Below are 13,864 nucleotides of genomic sequence, written 5' to 3'. Positions count from 1 at the left end.
CTAATATAGAGACTACTAGAATGACTACAGAGTAACAACAGGTGTCTAATATAGAGACTACTAGAATGACTACAGAGTAACAACAGGTATCTAATATAGAGACTACTAGAATGACTACAGAGTAACAACAGGTATCTAATATAGAGACTACTAGAATGACTACAGAGTAGAGTAACAATAGGTATCTAATATAGAGACTACTAGAATGACTACAGAGTAACAACAGGTGTCTAATATAGAGACTACTAGAATGACTACAGAGTAACAATATAGAGACTACTAGAATGACTACAGAGCAGAGTAACAACAGGTGTCTAATATAGAGACTACTAGAATGACTACAGAGTAACAACAGGTATCTAATATAGAGACTACTAGAATGACTACAGAGTAACAACAGGTGTCTAATATAGAGACTACTAGCATGACTACAGAGTAACAACAGGTATCTAATATAGAGACTACTAGAATGACTACAGAGTAACAACAGGTATCTAATATAGAGACTACTAGAATGACTACAGAGTAACAACAGGTATCTAATATAGAGACTACTAGAATGACTACAGAGTATAGTAACAACAGGTATCTAATATAGAGACTACTAGAATGACTACAGAGTAACAACAGGTGTCTAATATAGAGACTACTAGAATGACTACAGAGTAGAGTAACAATATAGAGACTACTAGAATGACTACAGAGTAACAATATAGAGACTACTAGAATGACTACAGAGTAACAACAGGTGTCTAATATAGAGACTACTAGAATGACTACAGAGTAACAACAGGTATCTAATATAGAGACTACTAGAATGACTACAGAGTAACAACAGGTATCTAATATAGAGACTACTAGAATGACTACAGAGTAACAACAGGTGTCTAATATAGAGACTACTAGAATGACTACAGAGTAACAATATAGAGACTACTAGAATGACTACAGAGCAGAGTAACAACAGGTGTCTAATATAGAGACTACTAGAATGACTACAGAGTAACAACAGGTGTCTAATATAGAGACTACTAGAATGACTACAGAGTAACAACAGGTATCTAATATAGAGACTACTAGAATGACTACAGAGTAGAGTAACAATAGGTATCTAATATAGAGACTACTAGAATGACTACAGAGTAACAACAGGTATCTAATATAGAGACTACTAGAATGACTACAGAGTAACAACAGGTATCTAATATAGAGACTACTAGAATGACTACAGAGTAGAGTAACAACAGGTATCTAATATAGAGACTACTAGAATGACTACAGAGTAACAACAGGTATCTAATATAGAGACTACTAGAATGACTACAGAGTAGAGTAACAACAGGTGTCTAATATAGAGACTACTAGAATGACTACAGAGCAGAGTAACAACAGGTGTCTAATATAGAGACTACTAGAATGACTACAGAGTAACAACAGGTATCTAATATAGAGACTACTAGAATGACTACAGAGTAGAGTAACAACAGGTATCTAATATAGAGACTACTAGAATGACTACAGAGTATCAACAGGTATCTAATATAGAGACTACTAGTATGACTACAGAGTAACAACATGTGTCTAATATAGAGACTACTAGAATGACTACAGAGTAGAGTAACAACAGGTATCTAATATAGAGACTACTAGAATGACTACAGAGTAACAACAGGTATCTAATATAGAGACTACTAGAATGACTACAGAGTAACAACAGGTATCTAATATAGAGACTACTAGAATGACTACAGAGTAGAGTAACAATATAGAGACTACTAGAATGACTACAGAGTAACAACAGGTATCTAATATAGAGACTACTAGAATGACTACAGAGTAACAACAGGTATCTAATATAGAGACTACTAGAATGACTACAGAGTAACAACAGGTATCTAATATAGAGACTACTAGAATGACTACAGAGTAACAACAGGTATCTAATATAGAGACTACTAGAATGACTACAGAGTAGAGTAACAACAGGTGTCTAATATAGAGACTACTATAATGACTACAGAGTAACAACAGGTGTCTAATATAGAGACTACTAGAATGACTACAGAGTAGAGTAACAACAGGTATCTAATATAGAGACTACTAGAATGACTACAGAGTAACAACAGGTGTCTAATATAGAGACTACTAGAATGACTACAGAGTAGAGTAACAATATAGAGACTACTAGAATGACTACAGAGTAACAGCAGGTGTCTAATATAGAGACTACTAGAATGACTACAGAGTAACAGCAGGTGTCTAATATAGAGACTACTAGAATGACTACAGAGTAACAACAGGTATCTAATATAGAGACTACTAGAATGACTACAGAGTAACAACAGGTATCTAATATAGAGACTACTAGAATGACTACAGAGTAACAACAGGTATCTAATATAGAGACTACTAGAATGACTACAGAGTAACAACAGGTGTCTAATATAGAGACTACTAGAATGACTAGAGAGTAACAACAGGTATCTAATATAGAGACTACTAGAATGACTACAGAGTAGAGTAACAACAGGTGTCTAATATAGAGACTACTAGAATGACTACAGAGTAACAACAGGTATCTAATATAGAGACTACTAGAATGACTACAGAGTAACAACAGGTATCTAATATAGAGACTACTAGAATGACTACAGAGTAACAACAGGTATCTAATATAGAGACTACTAGAATGACTACAGAGTAACAACAGGTGTCTAATATAGAGACTACTAGAATGACTACAGAGTAACAACAGGTGTCTAATATAGACACTACTAGAATGACTACAGAGCAACAACAGGTATCTAATATAGAGACTACTAGAATGACTACAGAGTAACAACAGGTGTCTAATATAGAGACTACTAGAATGACTACAGAGTAACAACAGGTGTCTAATATAGAGACTACTAGAATGACTACAGAGTAACAACAGGTGTCTAATATAGAGACTACTAGAATGACTACAGAGTAACAACATGTGTCTAATATAGAGACTACTAGAATGACTACAGAGTAGAGTAACAACAGGTGTCTAATATAGAGACTACTAGAATGACTACAGAGTAACAACAGGTGTCTAATATAGAGACTACTAGAATGACTACAGAGTAACAACAGGTATCTAATATAGAGACTACTAGAATGACTACAGAGTAACAACAGGTATCTAATATAGAGACTACTAGAATGACTACAGAGTAACAACAGGTGTCTAATATAGAGACTACTAGAATGACTACAGAGTAGAGTAACAACAGGTATCTAATATAGAGACTACTAGAATGACTACAGAGTAACAACAGGTATCTAATATAGAGACTACTAGAATGACTACAGAGTAACAACAGGTATCTAATATAGAGACTACTAGAATGAGTACAGAGTAACAACAGGTATCTAATATAGAGACTACTAGAATGACTACAGAGTAACAACAGGTGTCTAATATAGAGACTACTAGAATGACTACAGAGTAACAACAGTTGTCTAATATAGAGACTACTAGAATGACTACAGAGTAACAACAGGTATCTAATATAGAGACTACTAGAATGACTACAGAGTAACAACAGGTGTCTAATATAGAGACTACTAGAATGACTACAGAGTAACAACAGGTATCTAATATAGAGACTACTAGAATGACTACAGAGTATCAACAGGTGTCTAATATAGAGACTACTAGAATGACTACAGAGTAACAACATGTGTCTAATATAGAGACTACTAGAATGACTACAGAGTAACAATATAGAGACTACTAGAATGACTACAGAGTAACAACAGGTATCTAATATAGAGACTACTAGAATGACTACAGAGTAACAACAGGTATCTAATATAGAGACTACTAGAATGACTACAGAGTAACAACAGGTGTCTAATATAGAGACTACTAGAATGACTACAGAGTAACAACAGGTATCTAATATAGAGACTACTAGAATGACTACAGAGTATCAACAGGTGTCTAATATAGAGACTACTAGAATGACTACAGAGTAACAACAGGTGTCTAATATAGAGACTACTATAATGACTACAGAGTAACAACAGGTATCTAATATAGAGACTACTAGAATGACTACAGAGTAACAACAGGTGTCTAATATAGAGACTACTAGAATGACTACAGAGTAACAACAGGTATCTAATATAGAGACTACTAGAATGACTACAGAGTAACAACAGGTGTCTAATATAGAGACTACTAGAATGACTACAGAGTAGAGTAACAATATAGAGACTACTAGAATGACTACAGAGTAACAACAGGTGTCCCTGCCAAGAGATCAATAGATCAACCAATCACATCAATATTTGTTATGTTTCCCAGTGTCCCAAATAGCCCAGGGCCCTGGTCAAAAGTAGTGCACTATGTAGGGAATAGGGCTCTGGTCTAAAGTAGTGTACTATATAGGGAATAGGGCTCTGGTCTAAAGTAGTGCACTATATAGGGAATAGGGCTCTGGTCAAAAGTAGTATACTATATAGGGAATAGGGCCCTGGTCTAAAGTAGTACACTATATAGGGAATAGGGCTCTGGTCAAAAGTAGTATACTATATAGGGAATAGGGTTCTGGTCTAAAGTAGTGCACTAGGGAATAGGTTGACGTGTTGTGTTGTCACCCAGGTAGTGAGCTGCAGAGTGGATCCAGTGTTGCCCCTGACAACGACGTGTTGATCCAGCTGGCTAAGACCTACTCCTACACCCACAGCGAGATGCACAAGGGAGACCACTGTTACGACTCCAAGGACTTTAAGGAGGGCGTCACCAACGGTTACTACTGGTACCCTCTACCAGGTCAGTCAGTAAACCTATCAGCTTACAGATCTGGGGTAATAGCTAAGGGTGTTTTGGGTTGACAGTCGCAAGCTCCTCCCCCCCCCCCGCCGCCGGGTTCAAAGTTCAAACCACGGGACTAATTTGCTACAATACTAATACTAGAGGTCACGTGTACAGACATGACCTTTCACTGGGGGGGGGGACCTGTCCGTGGTGTCATCACCCTGGAGATATCGGGTTAAGATTTATCAGAGTTGACAACACATCCAAGTCAGAACTGAAGTCCCTCTTGTCTACAATAGAACATTCTCGTAAAATCATTGATGTCAATGTTCCGGTATGTTCCACATCATCTCAGTGTAGAATACATATAGAACTGCACACGGCCGTTCCCTTCACCCTATAGATACTGGTCTAATAGACTACGGTGACTGGTAGAGTGACGTCCGTTCAGTCTTTCCCTTCACCCTATAGATACTGGTCTAATAGACTACGGTGACTGGTAGAGTGACGTCCGTTCAGTCTTTCCCTTCACCCTATAGATACTGGTCTAATAGACTACGGTGACTGGTAGAGTGACGTCCGTTCAGTCTTTCCCTTCACCCTATAGATACTGGTCTAATAGACTACGGTGACTGGTAGAGTGACGTCCGTTCAGTCTTTCCCTTCACTCTATAGATACTGGTCTAATAGACTACGGTGACTGGTAGAGTGACGTCCGTTCAGTCTTTCCCTTCACCCTATAGATACTGGTCTAATAGACTACGGTGACTGGTAGAGTGACGTCCGTTCAGTCTTTCCCTTCACCCTATAGATACTGGTCTAATAGACTACGGTGACTGGTAGAGTGACGTCCGTTCAGTCTTTCCCTTCACCCTATAGATACTGGTCTAATAGACTACGGTGACTGGTAGAGTGACGTCCGTTCAGTCTTTCCCTTCACCCTATAGATACTGGTCTAATAGACTACGGTGACTGGTAGAGTGACGTCCGTTCAGTCTTTCCCTTCACCCTATAGATACTGGTCTAATAGACTACGGTGACTGGTAGAGTGACGTCCGTTCAGTCTTTCCCTTCACCCTATAGATACTGGTCTAATAGACTACGGTGACTGGTAGAGTGACGTCCGTTCAGTCTTTCCCTTCACCCTATAGATACTGGTCTAATAGACTACGGTGACTGGTAGAGTGACGTCCGTTCAGTCTTTCCCTTCACCCTATAGATACTGGTCTAATAGACTACGGTGACTGGTAGAGTGACGTCCGTTCAGTCTTTCCCTTCACCCTATAGATACTGGTCTAATAGACTACGGTGACTGGTAGAGTGACGTCCGTTCAGTCTTTGCCTTCACCCTATAGATACTGGTCTAATAGACTACGGGGACTGGTAGAGTGACGTCCGTTCAGTCTTTCCCTTCACCCTATAGATACTGGTCTAATAGACTACGGTGACTGGTAGAGTGACGTCCGTTCAGTCTTTCCCTTCACCCTATAGATACTGGTCTAATAGACTACGGTGACTGGTAGAGTGACGTCCGTTCAGTCTTTCCCTTCACCCTATAGATACTGGTCTAATAGACTACGGTGACTGGTAGAGTGACGTCCGTTCAGTCTTTCCCTTCACCCTATAGATACTGGTCTAATAGACTACGGTGACTGGTAGAGTGACGTCCGTTCAGTCTTTTCCTTCACCCTATAGATACTGGTCTAATAGACTACGGTGACTGGTACAGTGACGTCCGTTCAGTCTTTCCCTTCACCCTATAGATACTGGTCTAATAGACTACGGTGACTGGTAGAGTGACGTCCGTTCAGTCTTTCCCTTCACCCTATAGATACTGGTCTAATAGACTACGGTGACTGGTAGAGTGACGTCCGTTCAGTCTTTCCCTTCACCCTATAGATACTGGTCTAATAGACTACGGTGACTGGTAGAGTGACGTCCGTTCAGTCTTTCCCTTCACCCTATAGATACTGGTCTAATAGACTACGGTGACTGGTAGAGTGACGTCCGTTCAGTCTTTCCCTTCACCCTATAGATACTGGTCTAATAGACTACGGTGACTGGTAGAGTGACGTCCGTTCAGTCTTTGCCTTCACCCTATAGATACTGGTCTAATAGACTACGGGGACTGGTAGAGTGACGTCCGTTCAGTCTTTCCCTTCACCCTATAGATACTGGTCTAATAGACTACGGTGACTGGTAGAGTGACGTCCGTTCAGTCTTTCCCTTCACCCTATAGATACTGGTCTAATAGACTACGGTGACTGGTAGAGTGACGTCCGTTCACTCTTTCCCTTCACCCTATAGATACTGGTCTAATAGACTACGGTGACTGGTAGAGTGACGTCCGTTCAGCCTTTCCCTTCACCCTATAGATACTGGTCTAATAGACTACGGTGACTGGTAGAGTGACGTCCGTTCAGTCTTTCCCTTCACCCTATAGATACTGGTCTAATAGACTACGGTGACTGGTAGAGTGACGTCCGTTCAGTCTTTCCCTTCACCCTATAGATACTGGTCTAATAGACTACGGTGACTGGTAGAGTGACGTCCGTTCAGTCTTTCCCTTCACCCTATAGATACTGGTCTAATAGACTACGGTGACTGGTAGAGTGACGTCCGTTCAGTCTTTCCCTTCACTCTATAGATACTGGTCTAATAGACTACGGTGACTGGTAGAGTGACGTCCGTTCAGTCTTTCCCTTCACCCTATAGATACTGGTCTAATAGACTACGGTGACTGGTAGAGTGACGTCCGTTCAGTCTTTCCCTTCACCCTATAGATACTGGTCTAATAGACTACGGTGACTGGTAGAGTGACGTCCGTTCAGTCTTTCCCTTCACCCTATAGATACTGGTCTAATAGACTACGGTGACTGGTAGAGTGACGTCCGTTCAGTCTTTCCCTTCACCCTATAGATACTGGTCTAATAGACTACGGTGACTGGTAGAGTGACGTCCGTTCAGTCTTTCCCTTCACCCTATAGATACTGGTCTAATAGACTACGGTGACTGGTAGAGTGACGTCCGTTCAGTCTTTCCCTTCACCCTATAGATACTGGTCTAATAGACTACGGTGACTGGTAGAGTGACGTCCGTTCAGTCTTTCCCTTCACCCTATAGATACTGGTCTAATAGACTACGGTGACTGGTAGAGTGACGTCCGTTCAGTCTTTCCCTTCACCCTATAGATACTGGTCTAATAGACTACGGTGACTGGTAGAGTGACGTCCGTTCAGTCTTTCCCTTCACTCTATAGATACTGGTCTAATAGACTACGGTGACTGGTAGAGTGACGTCCGTTCAGTCTTTCCCTTCACCCTATAGATACTGGTCTAATAGACTACGGTGACTGGTAGAGTGACGTCCGTTCAGTCTTTCCCTTCACCCTATAGATACTGGTCTAATAGACTACGGTGACTGGTAGAGTGACGTCCGTTCAGTCTTTCCCTTCACTCTATAGATACTGGTCTAATAGACTACGGTGACTGGTAGAGTGACGTCCGTTCAGTCTTTCCCTTCACCCTATAGATACTGGTCTAATAGACTACGGTGACTGGTAGAGTGACGTCCGTTCAGTCTTTCCCTTCACCCTATAGATACTGGTCTAATAGACTACGGTGACTGGTAGAGTGACGTCCGTTCAGTCTTTCCCTTCACCCTATAGATACTGGTCTAATAGACTACGGTGACTGGTAGAGTGACGTCCGTTCAGTCTTTCCCTTCACCCTATAGATACTGGTCTAATAGACTACGGTGACTGGTAGAGTGACGTCCGTTCAGTCTTTCCCTTCACCCTATAGATACTGGTCTAATAGACTACGGTGACTGGTAGAGTGACGTCCGTTCAGTCTTTCCCTTCACCCTATAGATACTGGTCTAATAGACTACGGTGACTGGTAGAGTGACGTCCGTTCAGTCTTTCCCTTCACTCTATAGATACTGGTCTAATAGACTACGGTGACTGGTAGAGTGACGTCCGTTCAGTCTTTCCCTTCACCCTATAGATACTGGTCTAATAGACTACGGTGACTGGTAGAGTGACGTCCGTTCAGTCTTTCCCTTCACCCTATAGATACTGGTCTAATAGACTACGGTGACTGGTAGAGTGACGTCCGTTCAGTCTTTCCCTTCACCCTATAGATACTGGTCTAATAGACTACGGTGACTGGTAGAGTGACGTCCGTTCAGTCTTTCCCTTCACCCTATAGATACTGGTCTAATAGACTACGGTGACTGGTAGAGTGACGTCCGTTCAGTCTTTGCCTTCACCCTATAGATACTGGTCTAATAGACTACGGGGACTGGTAGAGTGACGTCCGTTCAGTCTTTCCCTTCACCCTATAGATACTGGTCTAATAGACTACGGTGACTGGTAGAGTGACGTCCGTTCAGTCTTTCCCTTCACCCTATAGATACTGGTCTAATAGACTACGGTGACTGGTAGAGTGACGTCCGTTCAGTCTTTCCCTTCACCCTATAGATACTGGTCTAATAGACTACGGTGACTGGTAGAGTGACGTCCGTTCAGTCTTTCCCTTCACCCTATAGATACTGGTCTAATAGACTACGGTGACTGGTAGAGTGACGTCCGTTCAGTCTTTCCCTTCACCCTATAGATACTGGTCTAATAGACTACGGTGACTGGTAGAGTGACGTCCGTTCAGTCTTTCCCTTCACCCTATAGATACTGGTCTAATAGACTACGGTGACTGGTACAGTGACGTCCGTTCAGTCTTTCCCTTCACCCTATAGATACTGGTCTAATAGACTACGGTGACTGGTAGAGTGACGTCCGTTCAGTCTTTCCCTTCACCCTATAGATACTGGTCTAATAGACTACGGTGACTGGTAGAGTGACGTCCGTTCAGTCTTTCCCTTCACCCTATAGATACTGGTCTAATAGACTACGGTGACTGGTAGAGTGACGTCCGTTCAGTCTTTCCCTTCACCCTATAGATACTGGTCTAATAGACTACGGTGACTGGTAGAGTGACGTCCGTTCAGTCTTTCCCTTCACCCTATAGATACTGGTCTAATAGACTACGGTGACTGGTAGAGTGACGTCCGTTCAGTCTTTGCCTTCACCCTATAGATACTGGTCTAATAGACTACGGGGACTGGTAGAGTGACGTCCGTTCAGTCTTTCCCTTCACCCTATAGATACTGGTCTAATAGACTACGGTGACTGGTAGAGTGACGTCCGTTCAGTCTTTCCCTTCACCCTATAGATACTGGTCTAATAGACTACGGTGACTGGTAGAGTGACGTCCGTTCAGTCTTTCCCTTCACCCTATAGATACTGGTCTAATAGACTACGGTGACTGGTAGAGTGACGTCCGTTCAGTCTTTCCCTTCACCCTATAGATACTGGTCTAATAGACTACGGTGACTGGTAGAGTGACGTCCGTTCAGTCTTTCCCTTCACCCTATAGATACTGGTCTAATAGACTACGGTGACTGGTAGAGTGACGTCCCTTCAGTCTTTCCCTTCACCCTATAGATACTGGTCTAATAGACTACGGTGACTGGTAGAGTGACGTCCGTTCAGTTTTTCCCTTCACCCTATAGATACTGGTCTAATAGACTACGGTGACTGGTAGAGTGACGTCCGTTCAGTCTTTCCCTTCACCCTATAGATACTGGTCTAATAGACTACGGTGACTGGTAGAGTGACGTCCGTTCACTCTTTCCCTTCACCCTATAGATACTGGTCTAATAGACTACGGTGACTGGTAGAGTGACGTCCGTTCAGCCTTTCCCTTCACCCTATAGATACTGGTCTAATAGACTACGGTGACTGGTAGAGTGACGTCCGTTCAGCCTTTCCCTTCGCCCTATAGATACTGGTCTAATAGACTACGGTGACTGGTAGAGTGACGTCCGTTCAGTCTTTCCCTTCACCCTATAGATACTGGTCTAATAGACTACGGTGACTGGTAGAGTGACGTCCGTTCAGTCTTTCCCTTCGCCCTATAGATACTGGTCTAATAGACTACGGTGACTGGTAGTGTGACGTCCGTTCAGTCTTTCCCTTCACCCTATAGATACTGGTCTAATAGACTACGGTGACTGGTAGAGTGACGTCCGTTCAGTCTTTCCCTTCACCCTATAGATACTGGTCTAATAGACTACGGTGACTGGTAGAGTGACGTCCGTTCAGTCTTTCCCTTCACCCTATAGATACTGGTCTAATAGACTACGGTGACTGGTAGAGTGACGTCCGTTCAGTCTTTCCCTTCACCCTATAGATACTGGTCTAATAGACTACGGTGACTGGTAGAGTGACGTCCGTTCAGTCTTTCCCTTCACCCTATAGATACTGGTCTAATAGTCTACGGTGACTGGTAGAGTGACGTCCGTTCAGTCTTTCCCTTCACCCTATAGATACTGATTTAATAGACTACGGTGACTGGTAGAGTGACGTCCGTTCAGTCTTTCCCTTCACCCAATAGATACTGGTCTAATAGACTACGGTGACTGGTAGAGTGACGTCCGTTCAGTCTTTCCCTTCACCCTATAGATACTGGTCTAATAGACTACGGTGACTGGTAGAGTGACGTCCGTTCAGTATTTCCCTTCACTCTATAGATACTGGTCTAATAGACTACGGTGACTGGTAGAGTGACGTCCGTTCAGTCTTTCCCTTCACCCTATAGATACTGGTCTAATAGACTACGGTGACTGGTAGAGTGACGTCCGTTCAGTCTTTCCCTTCGCCCTATAGATACTGGTCTAATAGACTACGGTGACTGGTAGAGTGACGTCCGTTCAGTCTTTCCCTTCACCCTATAGATACTGGTCTAATAGACTACGGTGACTGGTAGAGTGACGTCCGTTCAGTCTTTCCCTTCGCCCTATAGATACTGGTCTAATAGACTACGGTGACTGGTAGAGTGACGTCCGTTCAGTCTTTCCCTTCACCCTATAGATACTGGTCTAATAGACTACGGTGACTGGTAGAGTGACGTCCGTTCAGTCTTTCCCTTCACCCTATAGATACTGGTCTAATAGACTACGGTGACTGGTAGAGTGACGTCCGTTCAGTCTTTCCCTTCACCCTATAGATACTGGTCTAATAGACTACGGTGACTGGTAGAGTGACGTCCGTTCAGTCTTTCCCTTCACCCTATAGATACTGGTCTAATAGACTACGGTGACTGGTAGAGTGACGTCCGTTCAGTCTTTCCCTTCACCCTATAGATACTGGTCTAATAGTCTACGGTGACTGGTAGAGTGACGTCCGTTCAGTCTTTCCCTTCACCCTATAGATACTGATTTAATAGACTACGGTGACTGGTAGAGTGACGTCCGTTCAGTCTTTCCCTTCACCCAATAGTTACTGGTCTAATAGACTACGGTGACTGGTAGAGTGACGTCCGTTCAGTCTTTCCCTTCACCCTATAGATACTGGTCTAATAGACTACGGTGACTGGTAGAGTGACGTCCGTTCAGTCTTTCCCTTCACCCTATAGATACTGGTCTAATAGTCTACGGTGACTGGTAGAGTGACGTCCGTTCAGTCTTTCCCTTCACCCTATAGATACTGATTTAATAGACTACGGTGACTGGTAGAGTGACGTCCGTTCAGTCTTTCCCTTCACCCAATAGTTACTGGTCTAATAGACTACGGTGACTGGTAGAGTGACGTCCGTTCAGTCTTTCCCTTCACCCTATAGATACTGGTCTAATAGACTACGGTGACTGGTAGAGTGACGTCCGTTCAGTATTTCCCTTCACTCTATAGATACTGGTCTAATAGACTACGGTGACTGGTAGAGTGACATCCGTTCAGTCTTTCCCTTCACCCTATAGATACTGGTCTAATAGACTACGGTGACTGGTAGAGTGACGTCCGTTCAGTCTTTCCCTTTACTCTATAGATACTGGTCTAATAGACTACGGTGACTGGTAGAGTGACGTCCGTTCAGTCTTTCCCTTCACCCTATAGATACTGGTCTAATAGACTACGGTGACTGGTAGAGTGACGTCCGTTCAGTCTTTCCCTTCACCCTATAGATACTGATTTAATAGACTACGGTGACTGGTAGAGTGACGTCCGTTCAGTCTTTCCCTTCGCCCTATAGATACTGGTCTAATAGACTACGGTGACTGGTAGAGTGACGTCCGTTCAGCCTTTCCCTTCACCCTATAGATACAGGTCTAATAGACTACGGTGACTGGTAGAGTGACGTCCGTTCAGTCTTTCCCTTCACCCTATAGACACTGGTCTAATAGACTACGGTGACTGGTAGAGTGACGTCCGTTCAGTCTTTCCCTTCACCCTATAGACACTGGTCTAATAGACTACGGTGACTGGTAGAGTGACGTCCGTTCAGTCTTTCCCTTCGCCCTATAAATACTGGTCTAATAGACTACGGTGACTGGTAGAGTGACGTCCGTTCAGTCTTTCCCTTCACCCTATAGACACTGGTCTAATAGACTACGGTGACTGGTAGAGTGACGTCCGTTCAGTCTTTCCCTTCGCCCTATAGATACTGGTCTAATAGACTACGGTGACTGGTAGAGTGACGAGCACCATTATGGCTCTAGTCTGGCTCAGTTTCATGTTTTTCTATCCGTTTCCTAGGAGGGATGCAGGACTATAACTATGTGTGGGGCCAGTGTCTAGAGATCACCTTGGAGCTGTCCTGCTGTAAATTCCCTCCAGAGAGTGATCTGCCTGGGCTCTGGGACGCCAACCGGGCCGCGCTGCTGGCATACATGCAACAGGTCCATCTGGGTTAGTACCACGCTGTCTATTGTGGGTTAGTACCACACTGTCTATCGTGGGTTAGTACCATGGGGTTAGTACCATGCTGTCTGTCGTGGGTTAGTACCATGGGGTTAGTACCACGCTGTCTATCGTGGGTTAGTACCATGCTGTCTATCGTGGGTTAGTACCACGCTGTCTATCGTGGGTTAGTACCACGCTGTCTATCGTGGGTTAGTACCACGCTGTCTATCGTGGGTTAGTACCACGCTGTATATCGTGGGTTAGTACCACGCTGTCTATCGTGGGTTAGTACCAGGCTGTCTGTCGTGGGTTAGTACCACGCTGTCTATCGTGGG

At 43.3% G+C, this 13,864-nt stretch overlaps 1 protein-coding gene across 2 annotated transcripts in view; it reads left to right on the top strand.

Annotated features, from left to right (window-relative positions):
• The window catches only part of cpm (carboxypeptidase M), a 103,278-nt gene that overhangs the window by 74,541 nt on the left and 14,873 nt on the right, over positions 1 to 13,864 (top strand). Inside the window, exons 6-7 of one of the 2 annotated variants that reach the window (XM_038996800.1) lie at positions 4,637 to 4,807; positions 13,383 to 13,535. In XM_038996800.1, coding sequence (XP_038852728.1) covers positions 4,637 to 4,807; positions 13,383 to 13,535 — 324 coding nt within the window. The remainder of the gene's footprint in view (positions 1 to 4,636; positions 4,808 to 13,382; positions 13,536 to 13,864) is intronic. The other variant, XM_038996801.1, reaches the window with a different exon arrangement.

This window comes from Salvelinus namaycush, chromosome 6, assembly GCF_016432855.1.
Source record: "Salvelinus namaycush isolate Seneca chromosome 6, SaNama_1.0, whole genome shotgun sequence".
NCBI classification, from domain to species: Eukaryota; Metazoa; Chordata; class Actinopteri; order Salmoniformes; family Salmonidae; genus Salvelinus; species Salvelinus namaycush.
This window is presented reverse-complemented; position numbering and strand designations above follow the sequence as displayed.